At 44.0% G+C, this 17964-nt stretch overlaps 1 protein-coding gene across 1 annotated transcript in view; it reads left to right on the forward strand.

The window, feature by feature from the left end:
* Window positions 1-723: 723 nt before the first annotated feature.
* Ucp4A (Uncoupling protein 4A) overlaps window positions 724-17964 on the forward strand; it is a 29951-nt gene continuing 12710 nt past the window's right edge. The window contains exons 1-5 of the mRNA XM_065427756.1: window positions 724-1101; window positions 6816-6926; window positions 8976-9038; window positions 10290-10374; window positions 16104-16226. Coding sequence (XP_065283828.1) covers window positions 999-1101; window positions 6816-6926; window positions 8976-9038; window positions 10290-10374; window positions 16104-16226 — 485 coding nt within the window. The 5' untranslated portion in view covers window positions 724-998. The remainder of the gene's footprint in view (window positions 1102-6815; window positions 6927-8975; window positions 9039-10289; window positions 10375-16103; window positions 16227-17964) is intronic.

A 17964-nucleotide genomic window follows, 5' to 3' on the forward strand; every position in this document is an offset into this window, starting at 1 on the left:
TACTAAATGCAGGCATAAAACCTTATTATATTTCATTGTGCGCAATTACGTGCGTTTATTATAAATTTCTGGCTAAATGCGCAACTCAGATATGCGGCACTATTTGATGAAGCGGACGCAGTAGGGATCTTGGACTTTGGCACCCGAGATCATGTGCTCAAGGCCTCCAAAACACAAACACTTCAAAAAATTCTTTTTACTGCTTGAGAGCGTGTGATTGAAACAGTAGTTAACGTGCGTCTTCGTGTAACTTCATTTTTATTTGTTTATTTGATTTTTTTTTGTTTCTAGCCATAGAGTTTCTTGTTTTTAACTACTTGCTTAGCCACACGTAGGCCAAATCTATCCACTATGTGAGGGAATTTCATTGATTCGTTGCGAGAACTAAACAAATATTGCCCCAAATGATGAATGTAAGAAAGAAAGAAAAAGGTGCCTGCGCACTGATCAGACTCTAACAAAAGTTTGTGAGTTATTTCCTCTTACAAAGCGCACAAACTGCAGAGAACATTGCAGTGTACTCTGTGGCATTACTAGCTTCGCATCTTAAACCAGAGCTGGAATAAGTCGCTTTGTTAATGTCATTAGACAAAAAGCAAAAAAAGGAACTATAGCGCAAGTTCAGTAACTTTCAAAACACCCATCAACCAATGTTCCAGCTCGCTTCAGTTTATCCATGAGTTGTACAAGCTGGCTTCCGGTTTTTCTTTTGTCACACTACATCCGGTGCCGCGGCGGCCGCCGCACAGCTGGCGACGCCTGCGCGAATCCAGCGGTAGGCGACGGGTATGCTGCACCGCCGGCGAGCAAGGTGCTGGCGACCCCGACCCCTTCTAAAGTCCGAAGGACGGCTCGTAGTCCAACCTCATCGCGCGAAGGAGCAAGCCGGCCGCGCCGCACGGTGATGGCCGGCGACGCGTTGGTCAGAGCACGCTGCTTCCGAAGACACCGCATCTCCTGATCGACGATTGTTTAGTTTTTTGGGCTACCTCGTCGCCATGGCCGCTACCATCGCCCGCATCCCGTCCGAGCCGCGCTACATCGACAGCTTCTTCTACAAGTACGCGCTGTCCGTCGCCGCCGCAGCTGTGGCCGAGACGAGTGAGTGCCAGCTTCGTCGCCTTGCGCGCAGCAAGGCCGTAGGAGACTCCTTCGCCTGCTGTTGTGTGACCGCGGTCACCACTTGCCGAGTGGTGCGACCGCGGGCCTTTCGTTGATCGTTTTGAGTCCCGTCTGTGCTGCAATGCTTTATCCCCGATCGAGCTTACACGTTGCCCGTGTGTGTCCTGTTAACGTTTGGGGAAAAATTCGCGACTTCATGCACCTCTCACAAGGTCACAGATGGCCGGTCATTCAAGGATGGCGTGAAGAGCCCTTTAGCAACAGGCGAAGCCGAGCTTATTTTGTACCAGTCGTGTAGCGGTGCGGCCGAATAGACAGCGTTGTGTAAATCGACAGGCGACATCGTGCTCCGATTTGAAGGCTGTCATGGTTAAGCGGCGCATGTCGCACACACGAGGGAGGCATGGTGGTGCTCTCGGGTCGACTCGGACCTAAACTTGGGCGAACAAAAACGTTTTGCATCTTGTCATTATCAGTGCGCGCGCACGTTTGATGCACGGAGAAGTCCTTGAGGGCTCGTGATCTTAGAACGAGCGATAGAGGTCCCCGAGCACTGGTCGGTAAACAAGGACGACGAGAGGGAAACGTGAGAAGACTGCGCGCTTAATTGACTTCGTGCGAGCGTCTTATCGTCGCTGCTTTTTTTGGGTCGTTTGTGGCCCTTTGATTCTTCCCAGGCGGCTGCGCGAATTGCCGGAGAAACATGGAGGAGTTCCAAGTTTTAATCTCCCGGAAGCACGAGCGTATGAGGAAGACTCGAGTTACGTAAGGGTAGACGTGTGTGGGGAACAGCTAACAGTTGCCGTGAAGCTAATGACCAGCCATGAAAAGGTCAAGTTAGGGCATGCCTAGAGGCCTGCAGATTCCCTGCACTACCAATTACTTCATAACCAGTGGGTTTGCAGCAGCTCTACAAACTATGTCTTATGGCTCGTTTGCAGAGTTTGCTGCAAGTGCTACGGGATGTTTCCCGGACGACGCATTCTTTTCCATGGTCCCTTAAGAAATATATCAGCAGGGTTCTACTGCATATATATAATGTAGAAGCGCATCCCATTCCGAGTACATGTCTCCTAGGAGACTACGGGAAAAGAATACATGACCCGGGAAACAAAACATCCAATAACAATTGCGGCGCCACTGCGGATGGGGCAGAGCTACCTTCACATCTACCCAAACTTTAATAGAAAGGCTACAAAATATTGAAAACCCACGAAATTCAGGCTGTTAAGGCAAACTATTAAAAACCTAAAAATGACCATTTCCAGTGGTGACGTGCGGTGGTCAGTGTAGGTGGTGCCAAATGACAGTGCTGCATCAGTGAATTTTGCATTCTTTTATTGAGACAAGGAATTCGGGTGTAACAAATAAGAAGGAAATACACACGGCGTGATGGATTATGCTGGCATTTCCGAGATAGGACTAGCATTTCAGAGCATAAAAGCTTTGAAAATGCAATGGGAATGTATTAACGAGGTTCTGCTGTAGTGAATGGTTGCGTTCCATATGTAGATTTGAGGAAAGACGAACATTCAGCCAGTCAATATTATAAGCTCGATGCCAAGTGTTGGCTTGTAATGCCATTGTAAAGTCGTCCACAAAAGCTTATGGGATGTGGGATTTTCCATAAAGCTTGAGTTCCTACAAAGCCTGGTCACATAGCCTCAAATTAAATGTTTTAATCTGTAGTAGCATTTGCAATCTACACGGTGAACTATTAACATAGAAGCTTAGCAGAGCAGAAATTTGCATCTGTTGTTTTTGTTTGACTGTCTGTTTTTGTCTGACTGTACACAAATTGGAATGGTACAACAAATGCTGGAAAAAGAAATCATGCCACTACTTCACTCTCCGGGCATGTGCAGACACCATTTCTGTCCACTTAGAATATTTAAACAAAATGCAGGCAAATTAATTTTTGGCTGTGAATTTATGTTAAACAGTTAGCCAAGGTTGCCATATTATTCTGCCGTGAGAATGCTATGTGCCTTAGCTATGGGCAGCCCTGCTGAGAATTATCGACCACAACGAACATCACGTCGCATGCATTTTCTTGTCGCCACTAAACTGGCGCCTGTAGTAGCAGTGGCTCCAGCAAATGTTTGATTAAAAGGAACACTGAAGAGCATTGATTGTAGCTGTATTAGGTATATCCCATCACATGGGGCACTTTTGGTCATGATCAAGCCTGGTCGTAAAAAAATTACTCGATCACAGTTGGCTACCTTGTGCAAACTGCTGAAGGGAGTTAGTAACGATCGAGAAATTCAATTGCGATCGAAAATGCCTCGGTTGATTGGGGTATAGCTCACACTTCTGCAATAACAAAACAGCCACTCTTACCATGAGGGGAAGCTTGATAAGCGAGAAAGGACGCAGAAACGAAAGACCGGTGGCCATGACGGCTCCGAAGCTTGCATGCCAGCTTGCCACGTTAGGAATTTTCGCAGCGTTTGCGTGGGTCTGAAAGATTGCAGGTTGGCAATGAAGGACTATATGGCATTCTAAATTAACCGCTGACTTAACCTAGAGAAACTGTCGAAAACATTTCGTGTGCCAACGCTGCCCAAATATGAGAAAACATTTTGAAACTCTTGACATTTTTGGTGCACAAATCTTTTGAAATAGAACAGCAAGGTAGCCTGTTTTCTGGAATGTCGTAGTGTACAGACGAACTCAGTGTTTTGCATACTCATTGTGAAGTTGCATAAAGCAGAGAGGTTGAGCATAGCGAAGAAAAAGTCAAGTCACAAAAAAAATTAACATTGGGTTAGCGCGACTCAGCTCATCATGCAGGAGAGATTGTAAGATCAAGAATGTTGAAGAGCCACTTAAATTTTTTTTGTACTATTCGCTCGTCTCAGCCACATCTGTGTAAATGCCACCATTATTAATTGGTACACTGCATCACATTATGTCATCATTTCATCTGTTGCCAAGGCACCTGTTAGCAGCACCCACCGAGAGCCTCAGTTCCGACTGTGTTCAGGTTAGGCGTGCATTTGAATCATTCACTGTCAAAATGACACAAGCACTTGCCTAAGGTTGAAAGAAACCAACATATAATCGTTGTTATTGGATCCATTACTGGTCCCTGTTCACAATAGTCGGACCCTCTCGCGCTCCTCTTTATTGTGAACAAGGGACCCGTACTCACCTTGAAATGTCAATTATGTGCCAGTTTCTTTCAGCCTTAGGCAAGTGCTGGTTTTACTTTAGCCGAGTAGAACCCTCGCCCAACAAGTTTTCTGTGAACATTGGACTGCAAATCTTTGCACCGAGTCCACATTAGGCACAAAGAATGGAACCAAAGTGACCCTTAACAGCTGTGATTCTTAACAGCTGTGCTTCAGGACAGCCTCTGATTTCGCAAAAATGTGCACATATCTCTCCACCTAGTCTAATCTGAAGCACCCGCAGGGTGCAACAAGGATGACTTACAGGATGTGAGCCGGTGTAGATAACTGTCGAGTGGATGAACGTAGCAATGACAGGTGTGGAACCCTACATATGCTGCACTTCCCACCGTGCAATAAATGAAAGGAAATGCATGCATTGTAGTTGAAATGCACGTTGGACTGCTGCTTAGTGACAATACATTTAGGTATTTATTACAGGCCAGCAAACCTAATGCTTCAGGAGAACCACTTCAGAAAATGTCAATTGTTCTTGAGATTTTGCCTTTTTCTATGTTTTTAGTGTTGTATAATATGTAGGAGTGTTCAAATACCTGCCGTGGTTGCTTAGTGGCTATGGTGTTGGGCCGCTAAGCATGACATTGGGGGATCGAATCCAGACCACGGCAGCCGCATTTCGATGGGGGCGATATCCGAAGATGCCCGTGTTCCCCAATACGGCGTGCCTCATAACCACATCATGGTTTTCGCATGTAAAACCCCATAATTTCATATTTTTTATGGGTGTTCGAATAACAAAATTTTCTAATTGAATACAAATATTTGAAAACGGCCTTCAAATATTTACAGTTTCTCCAAAATGTGAAATGAAAATTTTTATGGAGTCTGTTTAGTAACAAAGAGCTTGTCTGCGTTATCTCATACATGAAATGCCGTTAACAACTGCATGCCATTTCAACTGAGAAGCTTGTGAATGAGAAACGAGTGAAAGGACGATTGTATCTGGTGCACCGTGGCAGTGACAGTGAGGGAAAAAAAAAAGAACAGCCTGTCACCAGGTGCGTGTTGTAGAGCACAGTCCTTGTTGAAAGAGCTAAGGCAAATACCATAGCAGCGCACTTCATTTTGAAGGAATCGAACTATTATGATATTGTCCAAATAATAAATTAGTTTGTCTAAATTGAGGCAGCAAATTTGTACGCTGTGTCAGGCAAGATAGGCTTACTGAATAGCTGGTAACTACGGTGCATACTGACCTTCTTTGTATGTTCGTTCAAGGACTGGATCTCCGGCAGCAGAATAATTCAGAGGCGTCCCCATTTGAACCAGTCTTTCTCCCTGTAGACTGCAAGAGCTGTTGGCCCTGATGGGCGTTCAAACGAAACGAATATTTTACAATTCTGAATAGTGAATTCTGAAATAGGAATTTAATATTCAAAATTTCAATTACTCTCCCACACCTTAAAAATGAATAAAAATTTGACTAGCACCATGCGGACAAGCTTAGAGCTCCGACTAAGGTCTGAAATGCTTTGCTGTTCATGATAATAACGTTTTCTATTGAAACCCCTTCGAATGGTTGTAGGCTTCCTTCACCAGCTTTGCTTGCCACTGCAGGACAAGCATAAAGTAATAAGAGAGCATTCCTTCAACATAACTTTTTTCTCTTTCTTTTTTGCTAAACATTATACAAAATTACAGGTGCTAAGCTTGCTACGGGATATTCTCAGCTTTTGTTAAAGTTTTGTGATGCATAACCACCATTACTTTGGCGGAGTTTCTTGCAGAGTGAGTTGGCATGTACTTGTGAACAGAAAGCAGGAATACAGATTTGAAAAGGCAGCAGCGCCAAAAAGACACTGACGGGTACGAGACAACGAGGACAGGCGCTTGTCGTCTCGTCCGTGCCTTTTTTGCACAGCCGCCTTCTCAAATATGTACCAACATGCTGAATTCGCCACATTAATCAAGTAATACAGACTAGTACACAAGGGAAGAAGTAGACAGGATGAGCACTACACTTGCTGCTACGCTTATTCTCGAAGGAAAAAAAAAAAAAGAAACAGCACAAGCACAACACTATGTTGGATAGAAGAGAACAAAAAGAGTTTCAGGTTGACCCATTGTCAAGGTGATTGCATTCTTTTGCGGTTAAAAACAATGGTGACAATGTAACTGGAAGTTCCAGTCTGTGACGTTTGGGAAGTTTGTTAATGTGGAATAGCAAGTGGACAGAGCCTTGTGGAACACTGGCTGACGCATTACGAAGTCTTTAATTACAAAAACTGAATCTGATTCGAGAGAAAGCTTTTCGTCCAGTTAAACACATTTACGTTGAAGTTCAGTTCAGTTAGCTAAAGTAGAAGTGCGAGAGGCAATGTCAAAGGCCTTGATGAAATCGAGAAATGCGCAGCGTGAGTATTCAGGTCTGTATATGCGTGTTTCACATGAGTAAGAATAAATTTTACAAAAAAACATGTTGACAGTGACCTAAAAGAGAAGTAAGATTAAAATATAAATGCCTGCTCTACTTTCTCTTGCCCGGTTATGCTGCAGCAACCTACCCACTGGACATCGTGAAGACGCGACTGCAGGTCCAGGGGGAGCTGACTGCCAAGGGTCAAATAGTCGACCGACGGGGCTTCTTCAAGACTGCGGCAGGCATTGGCAAGTAGACCACTCTGGCATCTGCACTCACGTCGACACCACTGCCAAAAATGAACAAAATGTACAAAATTTTTGAAAGGGCACGATCTGCCTTAGTTATGGAAAATTTGTTGGCAATGAAACGTTATTGCTTTTTATGTTAGAGTACTTACATTGTTAACTCCTTCCATGCCTTGGATGAGCTTGGTTCATCCACTCGTTTCTGATAAAATCGACCAAGGACGAGCTGAGCTCGTCAGTGGCACTTTGCAGTTTACTAGCAATGCCGTATACTAGCCTAGTTTTGTCTCGATGCTTAGTCATGCTGTTGGTAGATGGCCGCATACAATCGTGAGACAGTGCTAGCAGAATTGAATTTGTACTTTCTGGGGAGGTCTGCTTGATTTGGCCATTTTTGGTCAGAATTTGGGATAATATAGAGCAAGGAAGGGGTAAATGAAACTTGCGAAAGAATATGTACATGCATGGCTCGAGTGTTACTTAAAACTGTGGCACCTGGCTTGATGATGGTGACATTAATGACAAAAATGAAACAGCAGGAAAGACGTCACAATGTAATGTAGATGACATATACAGCGTTGACTTCACTACGTCCCGCCTTTTGCACTCTTTCATTCTCTTCAAAGAATGCACCAACCATCGCTGTTCAGCACACGCTTGTGATATTGATGATGATGATGACAATGATAGCGCAATGACTTGTCGGCTCGCAGACTTGGGATTGAATCCCGGGTAGTGTCTTACTACACCATTTCAAGCCAGCGTATACCAGCATGAGTGGCTGATTTAAAAAAATGTGCTTGATTCTGATTATGACTATTGCTGCATGATTCTCTGCATCATTTCGAGACAGAGAACAGCCCATAACAACTCTTGTTGGGAAAGGTTACAGGAAAGCAAGGTTTGTTTTCTCTTGTTTTAATTACACCACAATGAATGATGAGGTAGTCTCGCATTCTTTCTTGAATACTGCCATCATGCCACCAGCAAAAGCTGTGCACAACAGGAAGACAACTCAATATGCTGTCCATCGGACCTCCATCCCCATAACAGGCCACAAAGCCTAACTAGAAGCCACATTGTTCGATTTTCTTGTTGTTAGTTTTCTGTGAGCTCCATTTTAACTCTTGGTCAGCTCGCTTGGCCTGTCATCAGATTAGGCGTAGTTAATGTGCCATAGAAAATTTTTTTTTTTTTGCACCCATCGCAGGATTACCTCCAAGGTAGGGGGGGGGGGGAGGAGGGGGCATTGTACATACTCCGCCACGTGAACAACTTTGCACAGCTGGGCTGGCGGAGGAAATGCGCACTCACCTGCTCCCCTTAGCACGTGCTTGATAATAGTAATGTATGTTGGTCACTGTCCCATTATCAGTGATGCATGCATGGCTCATGTACAGAGGTTTATGATGTTTACAGAGGTTTATGAGCCTTTTGCTGCTGGCATGAATGTTGTGCGCATGTATTCTATTAGCTCAACTTGAAAAAAGCAGCGCTAGGAAACAGGGCAATGACGAGAGCAGACTGCTGTAAGCAAACTAGCTTTTCGGGCTTAGCTGCTGTGTGTATGCGCTGGTCCAAGTGGAACGGATAGTAAATGTCAAGCTAACGTTATCTAACATTTCACTTGGGGCTGCCTAACGCTGACGGGAAATCTTGTGCACCATTGAGGTGCGACGCGTCCAATGCCACTGGTGGCGCTCCTCATCGCACCAGCATTGTGAGACGCCTGGTAGCTGCCAGGGTGATGTCTCTCCTGTCCAGCAGCATTTGCCTTGCGTGCTGCGTCTCACCAACATGTCACACCTGCACGTTGTTGGAACACTGTCCGAAGAGTTCAAGCATCATGCTAAGCCTTGCTATCGTTACCAACGCTCCACCCTCGAGGCAGAACTGCCAAATTTTTTGCAAGGCTCATATTGTGAAACATTTGTGGCCGCATGTGGCCGAAATGTGGAATGCGTCCACATTTTCAAATGTGGACACATTCTCACGTGCTTGCGGTGCTTTGATCAGTGCGTGTTTCTCATGGCCAATGCACGATTACAGTGCAGGAGGAAGGCGTGCTAAAGCTGTGGAAGGGGCTGCCACCAGCCATCTACCGGCACCTCAGTAAGTCGTTATCTCACCTCTTCAAACCACCCTGGCAGACAGTTGTTAAGTTGCTTTGTTTGAGAATTTTACCACAAGGTAAAATTATAAATCCTGCTGGTGCTTTCTTAGTACTTGTTGAAAAGCTTGGCTGAAGAAAAACAGAAAAGAAAAAAAAGATATTTGAGGTAATTTAGAACTTGACTATACCGTGTACCATAATGACACACATTCATGTGTACTTGTTGTTGAAAGATTTTGTTGTACTTAGTGCCACAAAGGAAATCCCATAATAAATGCTAAGGGCTTTTTGTGGTTTATCTTGACATTAACTTTTAATAGTACTGGAGACATTAGAGAGCTAGTGTACCATTTGTCAGGCTTAGTAATGGCACCGCTATGGCACTAACCAGCATATTGTTAAATGTTCCTCCATCTTGACATCTGGGGCTAGATGACACTGCTTGACTCTAATGCAGGAGTGTCACATATTTTCATAGTTGTAAAAGCTTTACCATTCAGTTCTTGCACGTAAAATAATGACACCTGACAAGTAAAAAAACTGGGAAACGTAAGATATTTTTGTCTCATTCTAAAGTTGGTATCTATACTGCACGAGGCATTATCAACATTGCTGAGGTGTTGTGATGGAGCAAAGTTTGCTGACGTGTAGCAATTAGGCTAGGCATGATGACATTGCTTATCATTATCGAGTTGTCATGCTAAATGGAGGAACATTTGGAAAACACGAAAATGAACATTTCCACATAGCATCTCAACTACAGACATCAGAATGTACCTCGATAGCATGCAATACATTCATTTAGGGGCAAGTTACGATATGCTTCGCAGAGACTGTTAATTAACACGTTCACTGCGACATGGGTCACAGGCAAGGCGTGGCAGTTATTCCCCCTGTGCGGCTGTTGTAATCACCGGATATGAAAAATTCTTAATTCTTCTGATTTGACGTGTTGTGGAGCCATCCCTCTGCACCTAGGGAAAGCTTCAAGGGAGCATAACTCCTTGGTGGCTCAATGGTGGGTCACAATGCACGAGAGGAATGTGGCAAGTGGCCCACCGGTGAGTCATCGTGCACAGGTACTATCGGGATTTTAGAAAGCGCTGCCGCAGTGAACGTGTTAAAAGAAGGAACAACCTTAGGGTTTGCTTTCTGATCGATGACCAGTGTCTTGCTCGGTCAGTGTACCTCCTTTTCTTGACTCGGTGACACTTGTATGTGCATGTGTTTGTGTGTGTGCGTGTGTTCAGTCTACAGCGGCTGCCGGATGAACTTCTACGAGAGCATGAGGGACCGGTTCCTGCGGAACAAGGACGGAACGCGCGCTCCCCTCTGGTGAGGGGCTCGTCCGCCCGTCTCGGTCGGAGTCTATTGGGGGGGGACTGTGGTTGTCTTGTGTGTGTGGATAACTGACGGCAGTTGCCTTTTTTTTTTCTGTGTTGAGCAGCTCTTTTTTTTCGCAAGTTTTGCCCAACATACCTGAAGTTAATAACTTTTGGATACTAGCTGCATGAAGTGGGCAAAGAACAACGCAGCAGAAGGCACAAAAAGTTTGAGTGCTCCAGATTTTTTTCTTTTTTGTCTCCTCCTGTACGGTTCTTTTTGTGACTTTACACAGTTAGTACTGAACAGCTCAAGTTAACCATGTATCCCTTGAATATGTCCTGGTCAGTACCTCAAGTCCTGGGGCGTGCCTTCCATGTTTCTTGTGCAGTATGTAACCTCCAAAGAGAATTAAAGAAATCTTAGCTACAGGTGTTAAAGGGAATGCACCTTGTGACTTCATGGGAATGTGAAGCTGCGTGCGCTGTAAGGCAGGATTTCATTGCTCTGAAGCGCCACTATTAGTCAACACAACACAACAGTCAGAGAGGCAATGACTGAGCATGTGAAACTAAATTTCTGGGAGCTATACTCTTGAGCAGTAGTTCTTCTAGTTCTTTATTTATTTATGATAATCTGATAATAATTTTTTATGCCATGCTGATAGAGTCTCCCTTCACACATTTTGTAGATTGAGCATTTTACTTGAAACTTCAAGGGGACGCACAGACTCAAGGCATGTATGATTGACAAAGATACCCACCTCTGTGATTTTCTGCTGCCATAACATTGCTAAGGGCTGTTTTGTTCCAATCTAGTAATCCCATATGTTAAAATGCCCCTCGATTTGTTTCTCGGGTAGTACAGTCAAACCCCAATACAACAAAGTTATACTTGCTGCGAAAAGCTTCATTACATCGTGAATTTTGTTAACTCGAGGTTTCATTGTTTCTGCGGTAAAAATAATTTCACAGATTCCCAGAACATTCCTTGTGGATAGTATTTTGTTAATAAGCACTTACACACAAATCGTAAGAAGGGTGGGCCACAACAGTGCAGTTAGAAATGCCAGCACGTGCGATGCAGATCGCGCCGAGAGCAATGCATCGACGTGGCTTATGGTGTCTGACATTAGCACTTGTAGGGTTTCATGTTGTTGTAAACCTTGGACGTCATGGACAACTGCGCTTAGCGCCTGCAGCTGTCATCAGCTGGTGCACACAAATTAAAAACGTAAGTGTGAAAGGATACGGATATTTGTCCTGATAAAAGAAGAATGTTGCAGTTTCACCGGAAAGGTGAAGCATAATGATGGTAGTAAAGAAACAACTACATGAAGTAAGGTTCGTAGTTTCATCAATGTCATACGTGCTAAGACAAACATGAACATATCTCACTCAACTATCATGAATGCTCGCTGTCACAATGGGAGTGAGCGCTTTGCATCGTATATCGGAAACTTGTGATTATGCGACCGCCAACACAAGATGCGTGGGAACACAATGCACCTCGAGGCACCAAACATCTGTCACACATGTCAAATTCTCAATGTCAGTTGAGGAGAAACATTGTCACATGCCTATGTCATATATGTGCCATTACTTGACAGTGATTACGCTGCGATAGTGCCCTGTGGTCATAGCCATTGTAGCTACATGGTGGCAGATTTCTGCCATGGCATAGTTGTTATGCAGGGAGCACCAGAGGCAGTTGCAAACTGCCTTCAACCGTTTAAAAAGTGATCCAACAATGCAGTCCTTTGTTGTGTCACTACACCAAGAGTTATATTAACTTCGGTAGATCGTTCATGATTGATTCAAATCATCAAGAACATTGCTTTGACCCCACCCAAAGTTTCGATTGAATCACATCTTCGTTACTTGAAATCACTTATCGTGGGAGTCTGTGGTTTGGCTCTCGAATATCACTTGACCTTGCAAGGTCAGTTTGCTTTACTTTATGCTGTTAGTATTTTAGTAGTTAATAAGTGCACGGCTAAGTGATATTACTTTAATCTAACTAATGATAGTCAAAATGAATTGAATGTAAAAACAGAAATGAGAAGAGAAAGGGCACTTGGGCCGGAGCTTTTGGCAGTGTAGAAGCCAGAGACAGTTAACGAGAGTACAGAAGTGAAGATTTCAGTTTGCGCTGCGTGAGTGCGTTAGTTGCTTTGTCACTGTCTGCTCCTGAATTTTCAAACAATTTGATTGACACACTATGGGAATATTAGCTTGTGTATTTTAGTAGATACATTGCTTGCTCATTTGGCTTCGCTGAATTGCTTGCATGGTACCGGCCGCCGGCCATTAAGACACTACTGAGGGATATCAAATTAAGCATGACTGGCAGACTTCACTTTTGTGATATCAATGAGGCCAATTTTTCTGTGAGCTGAAGACTCGGTGAGGCAGGTGAGATGCAGATAATACAGTATACAAATCTAATGCGCATGTTGAATCTATCTGAAGTGAAGCCTTTGTGAAAAGGTTAGTTGAATGATATACAACTAACAGTGATGCATACCATTGTGTTTATTTTCGTCCTATGCAGCATTCAATTTCATGCAATGTTTATTTCATGTTTATGTGCTGTAAAGGTCACAACCTTAATGTCTTGTAATATTTAAAACAGGCATTACCAAATCCTGACTGGGAGCTTACCACTACAGTTGAAAAGAAAAGTGTACAATCATTGCATTCTACCAGTGCTACGATATGGGGTAGAAACTTGGAGGTTAACAATGATGCTCGAGAACAAGTTAATGCCCATGCAAAGATCAATGGAACGAAAAATGTCAGGTGTAACGCTAAGAGACAGGAAGAGAGCAGTGTGTATGAGAGAGCAAATGGGAATAGCCAATATTCTAGTTGATGTCAAGAGCAAAAAAATAATAATAATAATAATAAGGCTGGACATGCCATGTAATGCATAGGGCAAATAACCGGTGAACCATTAGAGTTACAGAATGGGTGCCAAGGGAAGCAATGCGCAGTCGAGGACAGCAGAAAATTAGGTGGGGTGATGAAATTAGTGAGAATTGCAGGCACGAGTGAGAATTGCAGGTGCGAGTTGGAATTAGGTAGCACAAAGCAGGGATGATTGGAGATCGCTGGGAAAGGCCTTCATCTTGCAGTGGACATAAGAAGAGGCTAGTGATGATGATGAATTTTCAAACTTATGTGCTACACTGTTCACAAGCTATGGTGAAATGCAAACACCAGTTCATGCCAAAGCACATTGAGACGTCTATGGGGCAATGCCACAAGGGGAAAGCGATGTGTGATGATTGTGGAGGGAAGAATGGGGATGACAGGTGTATGCACACAGAAGTAGGGCATGTATGTAGCTAAATTCAAGGATTTTGTACCTCTTGTATCATTGCAGATATCAATTTTTGAGAATTGGCCAAGATAGGCATGTAGCCAGTGGTGCATACCTAATGGCCAAATCAAAGATCAAGTAGATCAAAGAAGCCGTTGCATACCATTTGCTATTTCATTAAGTCGTCAATGCGCTTTAGAGATGCCTATCAGCTGGCATTATGCGTACAAGTTCTATGTTGTGATTTTTATTTGATATTACATAGCACAGAGGTGTGCTAACTGGCACTGCTTTGTCGAGCGGCATGCAGAACTAATGTAAGCCAGTTTGCCGGGGGCTTGTATTTGGCAAACATGTCATGTTTATGTATATACCCACAAATATATCAGGTAAGATACTGACTGACCCAGCAGCAGCCATGCCGAATCCTGAAGAAGTGGCAGGGGGCAAGCAAAGGAAACATTGCTGGAAAATGAAAAATTAACAGCATTGCCTGTAACATTGAAAGTACTGTACCAGCTTCTGGAGACATCATTGCTTTTGATATCATCTGCAGGCACTAGTTCAGTCTTTATCAGCAAATGTGTAGAAGGTAGAAGGATGTGTAGCTTTTGACCTACTAAGGAAGGTCATTTGTTAGTCAGGCACTGGTGTTGCATATTTCTTGTCGCTCTCCATGCTTTTGCGCTTTTTAAGAAGCCTTTTAACCCTTTGAGGGTCAAATTTTTATCACAAAGCTATGCTCCTGTGGTCAGTTTTCTTTTCACTGTTCCATGTTCCCACTAGTAGGAAATGATTGAAAACTCATGAACCCAACAAAAATTTATTGCAAGCAATATTTTTTTCTCAAAAATGCTTTACTTGCACCAACAGCATATACAAAATATGCTACACAGTAGAAGATCAAGAAAAATGTCAAGCAGAATTTATGGCTATCAGTTTGTTGTCCCAAAAACACGTTTCACGAAAAAGAAACGCTTGAGCAGTTGTCGTGAGAAGAGGCACTGCGCACTGCCATGCCAATGTCTCAAATGCATGCACCCCAGTGTACGGAACATGTGAACTGCAACTGAAAGGGTAACCGGAACTGAAAGGGGAACCGCAGCTGAAGGCAAATGAACAGAAAGCTGATTAATATCTGTGACCTTCAGCCTCGTTGGGCTGCCGGAAGTGGGATAGCGGCAGCTGTAAAATAACAATAGACTCTCCTCCATGTATGCCTTGGAGGTAGGAGATGATGCGCGCGCAACCACATGATCGAGTGCTTGGAGGTAAAGAAGTCGAGTTGTGCATGTCGGTAAGCAGAAACACAATTTCAAGTAACTTTGGGCAACTTCATAGAGATGGGCAGCACCTCTCAAGAACCAGCGGGGTCTAACATGTGCAAAATATCAAACGTAAGATCAGCACCATACATGTACGTTAGAAGCCCTCAAAGGGTTGATTAATTGCGTTGAACTTCAAATTATGTCAGGACTCAGCTTAGCGACTTCTGTAAGCCTTTGCTGTGTAGTAATGACTAAAATACGTAATACTATGAAATCGGTGGCACTGCACCGGCTTCTTTGGTGCTGCTGCTGGGGCACACAATTAAAACTGGGGAAGGTGTCCTTTGTTTTGTCTGGCAGCAGTCACCTTTTTTCAAGGTGAATGCACATAGTCCTTTGAAAGAATGCCCCACTCATCTGACATAATGTTTCCTTCTAGTGAACATTTAACCAGGTGTTTCTAGACTTTTGATTGTAGAGAAATGTACGTGTGCCCACTTTTTAATGTCACTGAATTGGCAGGTCAAGCCGCCTGGCATTCAGCGGAAAACATGAGACTGTGTGTTTAGTCTCGTCAAAATGGTAGTAGCCACTACAATGTGGGCACCAAGTTATGATTTGCTTGAAGCACAGCCTTCGTTGCTTACCTTCCTGTAATTTAGTATGTCGTCACCAGCTATTTTACTGAGTAGAAGCTGGCGCTGGTGCATGATACGGTCACCTTCACATAAGGTTTCGCGTGACTTGGCACCGGACTTGTCGGCATATACAGCTGGCAGCTTCTCTGGCGCTATGCCAAGCTCGCGCCTTTGCACAATGTCGAGAACACTTTCCGCCATTTGCTTTGACGCACCTGGTGCTGATTCACGCAGTCTCTGGGAAGGATGGTGTTGCCAAAAGTGGTTGCTTCTGAATTGAACTTACCTTTGCTCTGCAAGGCATGCCACTGGGGCCGATGACTGCTATGGAATACCTTTGTAATGGAAATTCGTTGAGCGTTTCCTATCATGATGTGCTGTATTGTCTTGCTGGCTTATCAAAGCTAAGCTAACATCGTTTCCCACACTTTGTGGAATCTGCATGATTTTTCTTGGTACAGCCCTGAAGAGGTGCGTGACAAGGTGCCCATGTCCCCCTCCTTTTCTGCAGGAAGTGTGTCCTGGTGGGGGTGGCGGCGGGTGGCATGGGCCAGTTTCTGGCCAGCCCCACAGACCTGGTCAAAGTACAGATGCAGACCGAGGGGCGTCGTGCTCTCATGGGACTGCCACCTAGGTAAAGAGGCTGCCCTCTTGTGCCAGAGCCTGTGACCACCATGGCAAAATTTGGGGGGTCGGGAGTAAAAGGCTGACATGTGGCACCACTGTGATTGATGTACTGATGAGCCCTCCTCATTCTTGTAAATGGTGTACTTCAAGAACAGCATGCATTTTTACAAACAGTACGCCCTTTAGAGTGCACCAACTTAAGCTTTGAAGGATCTGCATTAAAGGGAGTACAAGGTGCACCCTCCGCTGTTAGGGTGTACAGCACACATACTGTGCACTTTTGCTCCCCCCACAGAAAATTACACCCTTTGGGACTTATCTTGTTCCTCCAACAGAATGCCTTTGCGGGTTGCTTGACAGTGCCCACAGGAATAGTTCGTGTGTACGTGCGTGTGTGTGCTTAGGTTTTTTTTTTCCTTTTTTTATTCTTCTTTCTTTCTCACCTATTGCATCCCTTTTCCCTTCCCCCAGAACAGGGTAGCCAACCGGAGATAATCTCTGGTTAACCTTCCTGTCTTTCCTTTGCCTTTCTCTCTCTCTCTCTCTCTCTCCTCCAACAGTAATCAGTTATCTTGTTTGCATTTCCTTTTTTGAACGCTGTGCTCCCGTTACTTTGAGGTTGACTTTTTGCTTTCATGAATGACGAAAGCATATTAGCCAGACATACACTCCAAACACGGTTTACACCCTTTGGGGCCTTACCTTTGTATCTTTTGTATCTTATATTTGTGTCGTTGTCCAAAAAAATTGCCATCTGCCTTACTTATGTTTCCTTTCTTCAGTGCTCTTCATTCGCTACTTTCTTGCCAAGAATGCTATGTCACAGCAATAACACACACATATGCCGTTTGTGACCTGGGCACCCAGCATTAAAGAAAGAAAAGGCTGGCAATATAGTTGACAGCTATAGTTGTGGGACAAAGGTACACCCCAATCAGTGTAGTTTGTTTTTTTGTTTGTAGCAGTTCTAACAGAAAAGTAGACTGCATTTAGGGTACACTATCCATACCCTAAAGGATGTGCAATTTGTAACATCCAGTGTGTTCGTGCCGGGAATGCTAAGTGCACTTTAGTGTTGCGTAGGGCCTTTGACAGGAGACATCATGAAGTGTTAAAAGAAAATGAGCACCTCATCATGACCACCACTGTGTGGAAAAATTGCACCCAGTTTACTCCCAGTTTAAACTATGGCTTGTAAGACTGATGAAAAAGAGACTATGCTGACCAAGAACCAAAAAACTCATCATGCCTCTTCCCGACCAGACAGGATTCCATGAAACCCCAGACTTTGTTTGTAAGAGTAAGTACGGCTTGTACGGCTCGGCGTCACATAGCATTACTGAGGGGGACGTAGAAGATGCCATGTTAACTGCACATCAGACTGATGACTAATATTGTTGGGACAAAATTACACCCTAAAGTATGCAAAAAATGTTAAAAGCGCTCTCTTTGTAACTAGTGCAGACTAAGATGGCACTGGCTGGTAACTGAGTGCTAAAGCTTGTGTATCTGATAAGCATTTTGGGGGCATTTCTAAGGTACCTTTAATGTACAAAGCAAAAGATCCCATGCACTGTGGGAGTAGGTCTAAGTGACAAGACGAAATTGTGTCTTGACAAAGGACACGCACGAGACTTAAGTGATGAGTGGTCAGCAAAATTGTGTGGGAATATTTAAAAAGAAAGCTTTGCTTTAATATTGGGAGAAACTTTATAAAGGTGACACAGTAGGTCAGTAGGCAGAAG

The sequence above is a fragment of the Dermacentor albipictus genome, chromosome 8, assembly GCF_038994185.2.
Source record: "Dermacentor albipictus isolate Rhodes 1998 colony chromosome 8, USDA_Dalb.pri_finalv2, whole genome shotgun sequence".
NCBI classification, from domain to species: Eukaryota; Metazoa; Arthropoda; class Arachnida; order Ixodida; family Ixodidae; genus Dermacentor; species Dermacentor albipictus.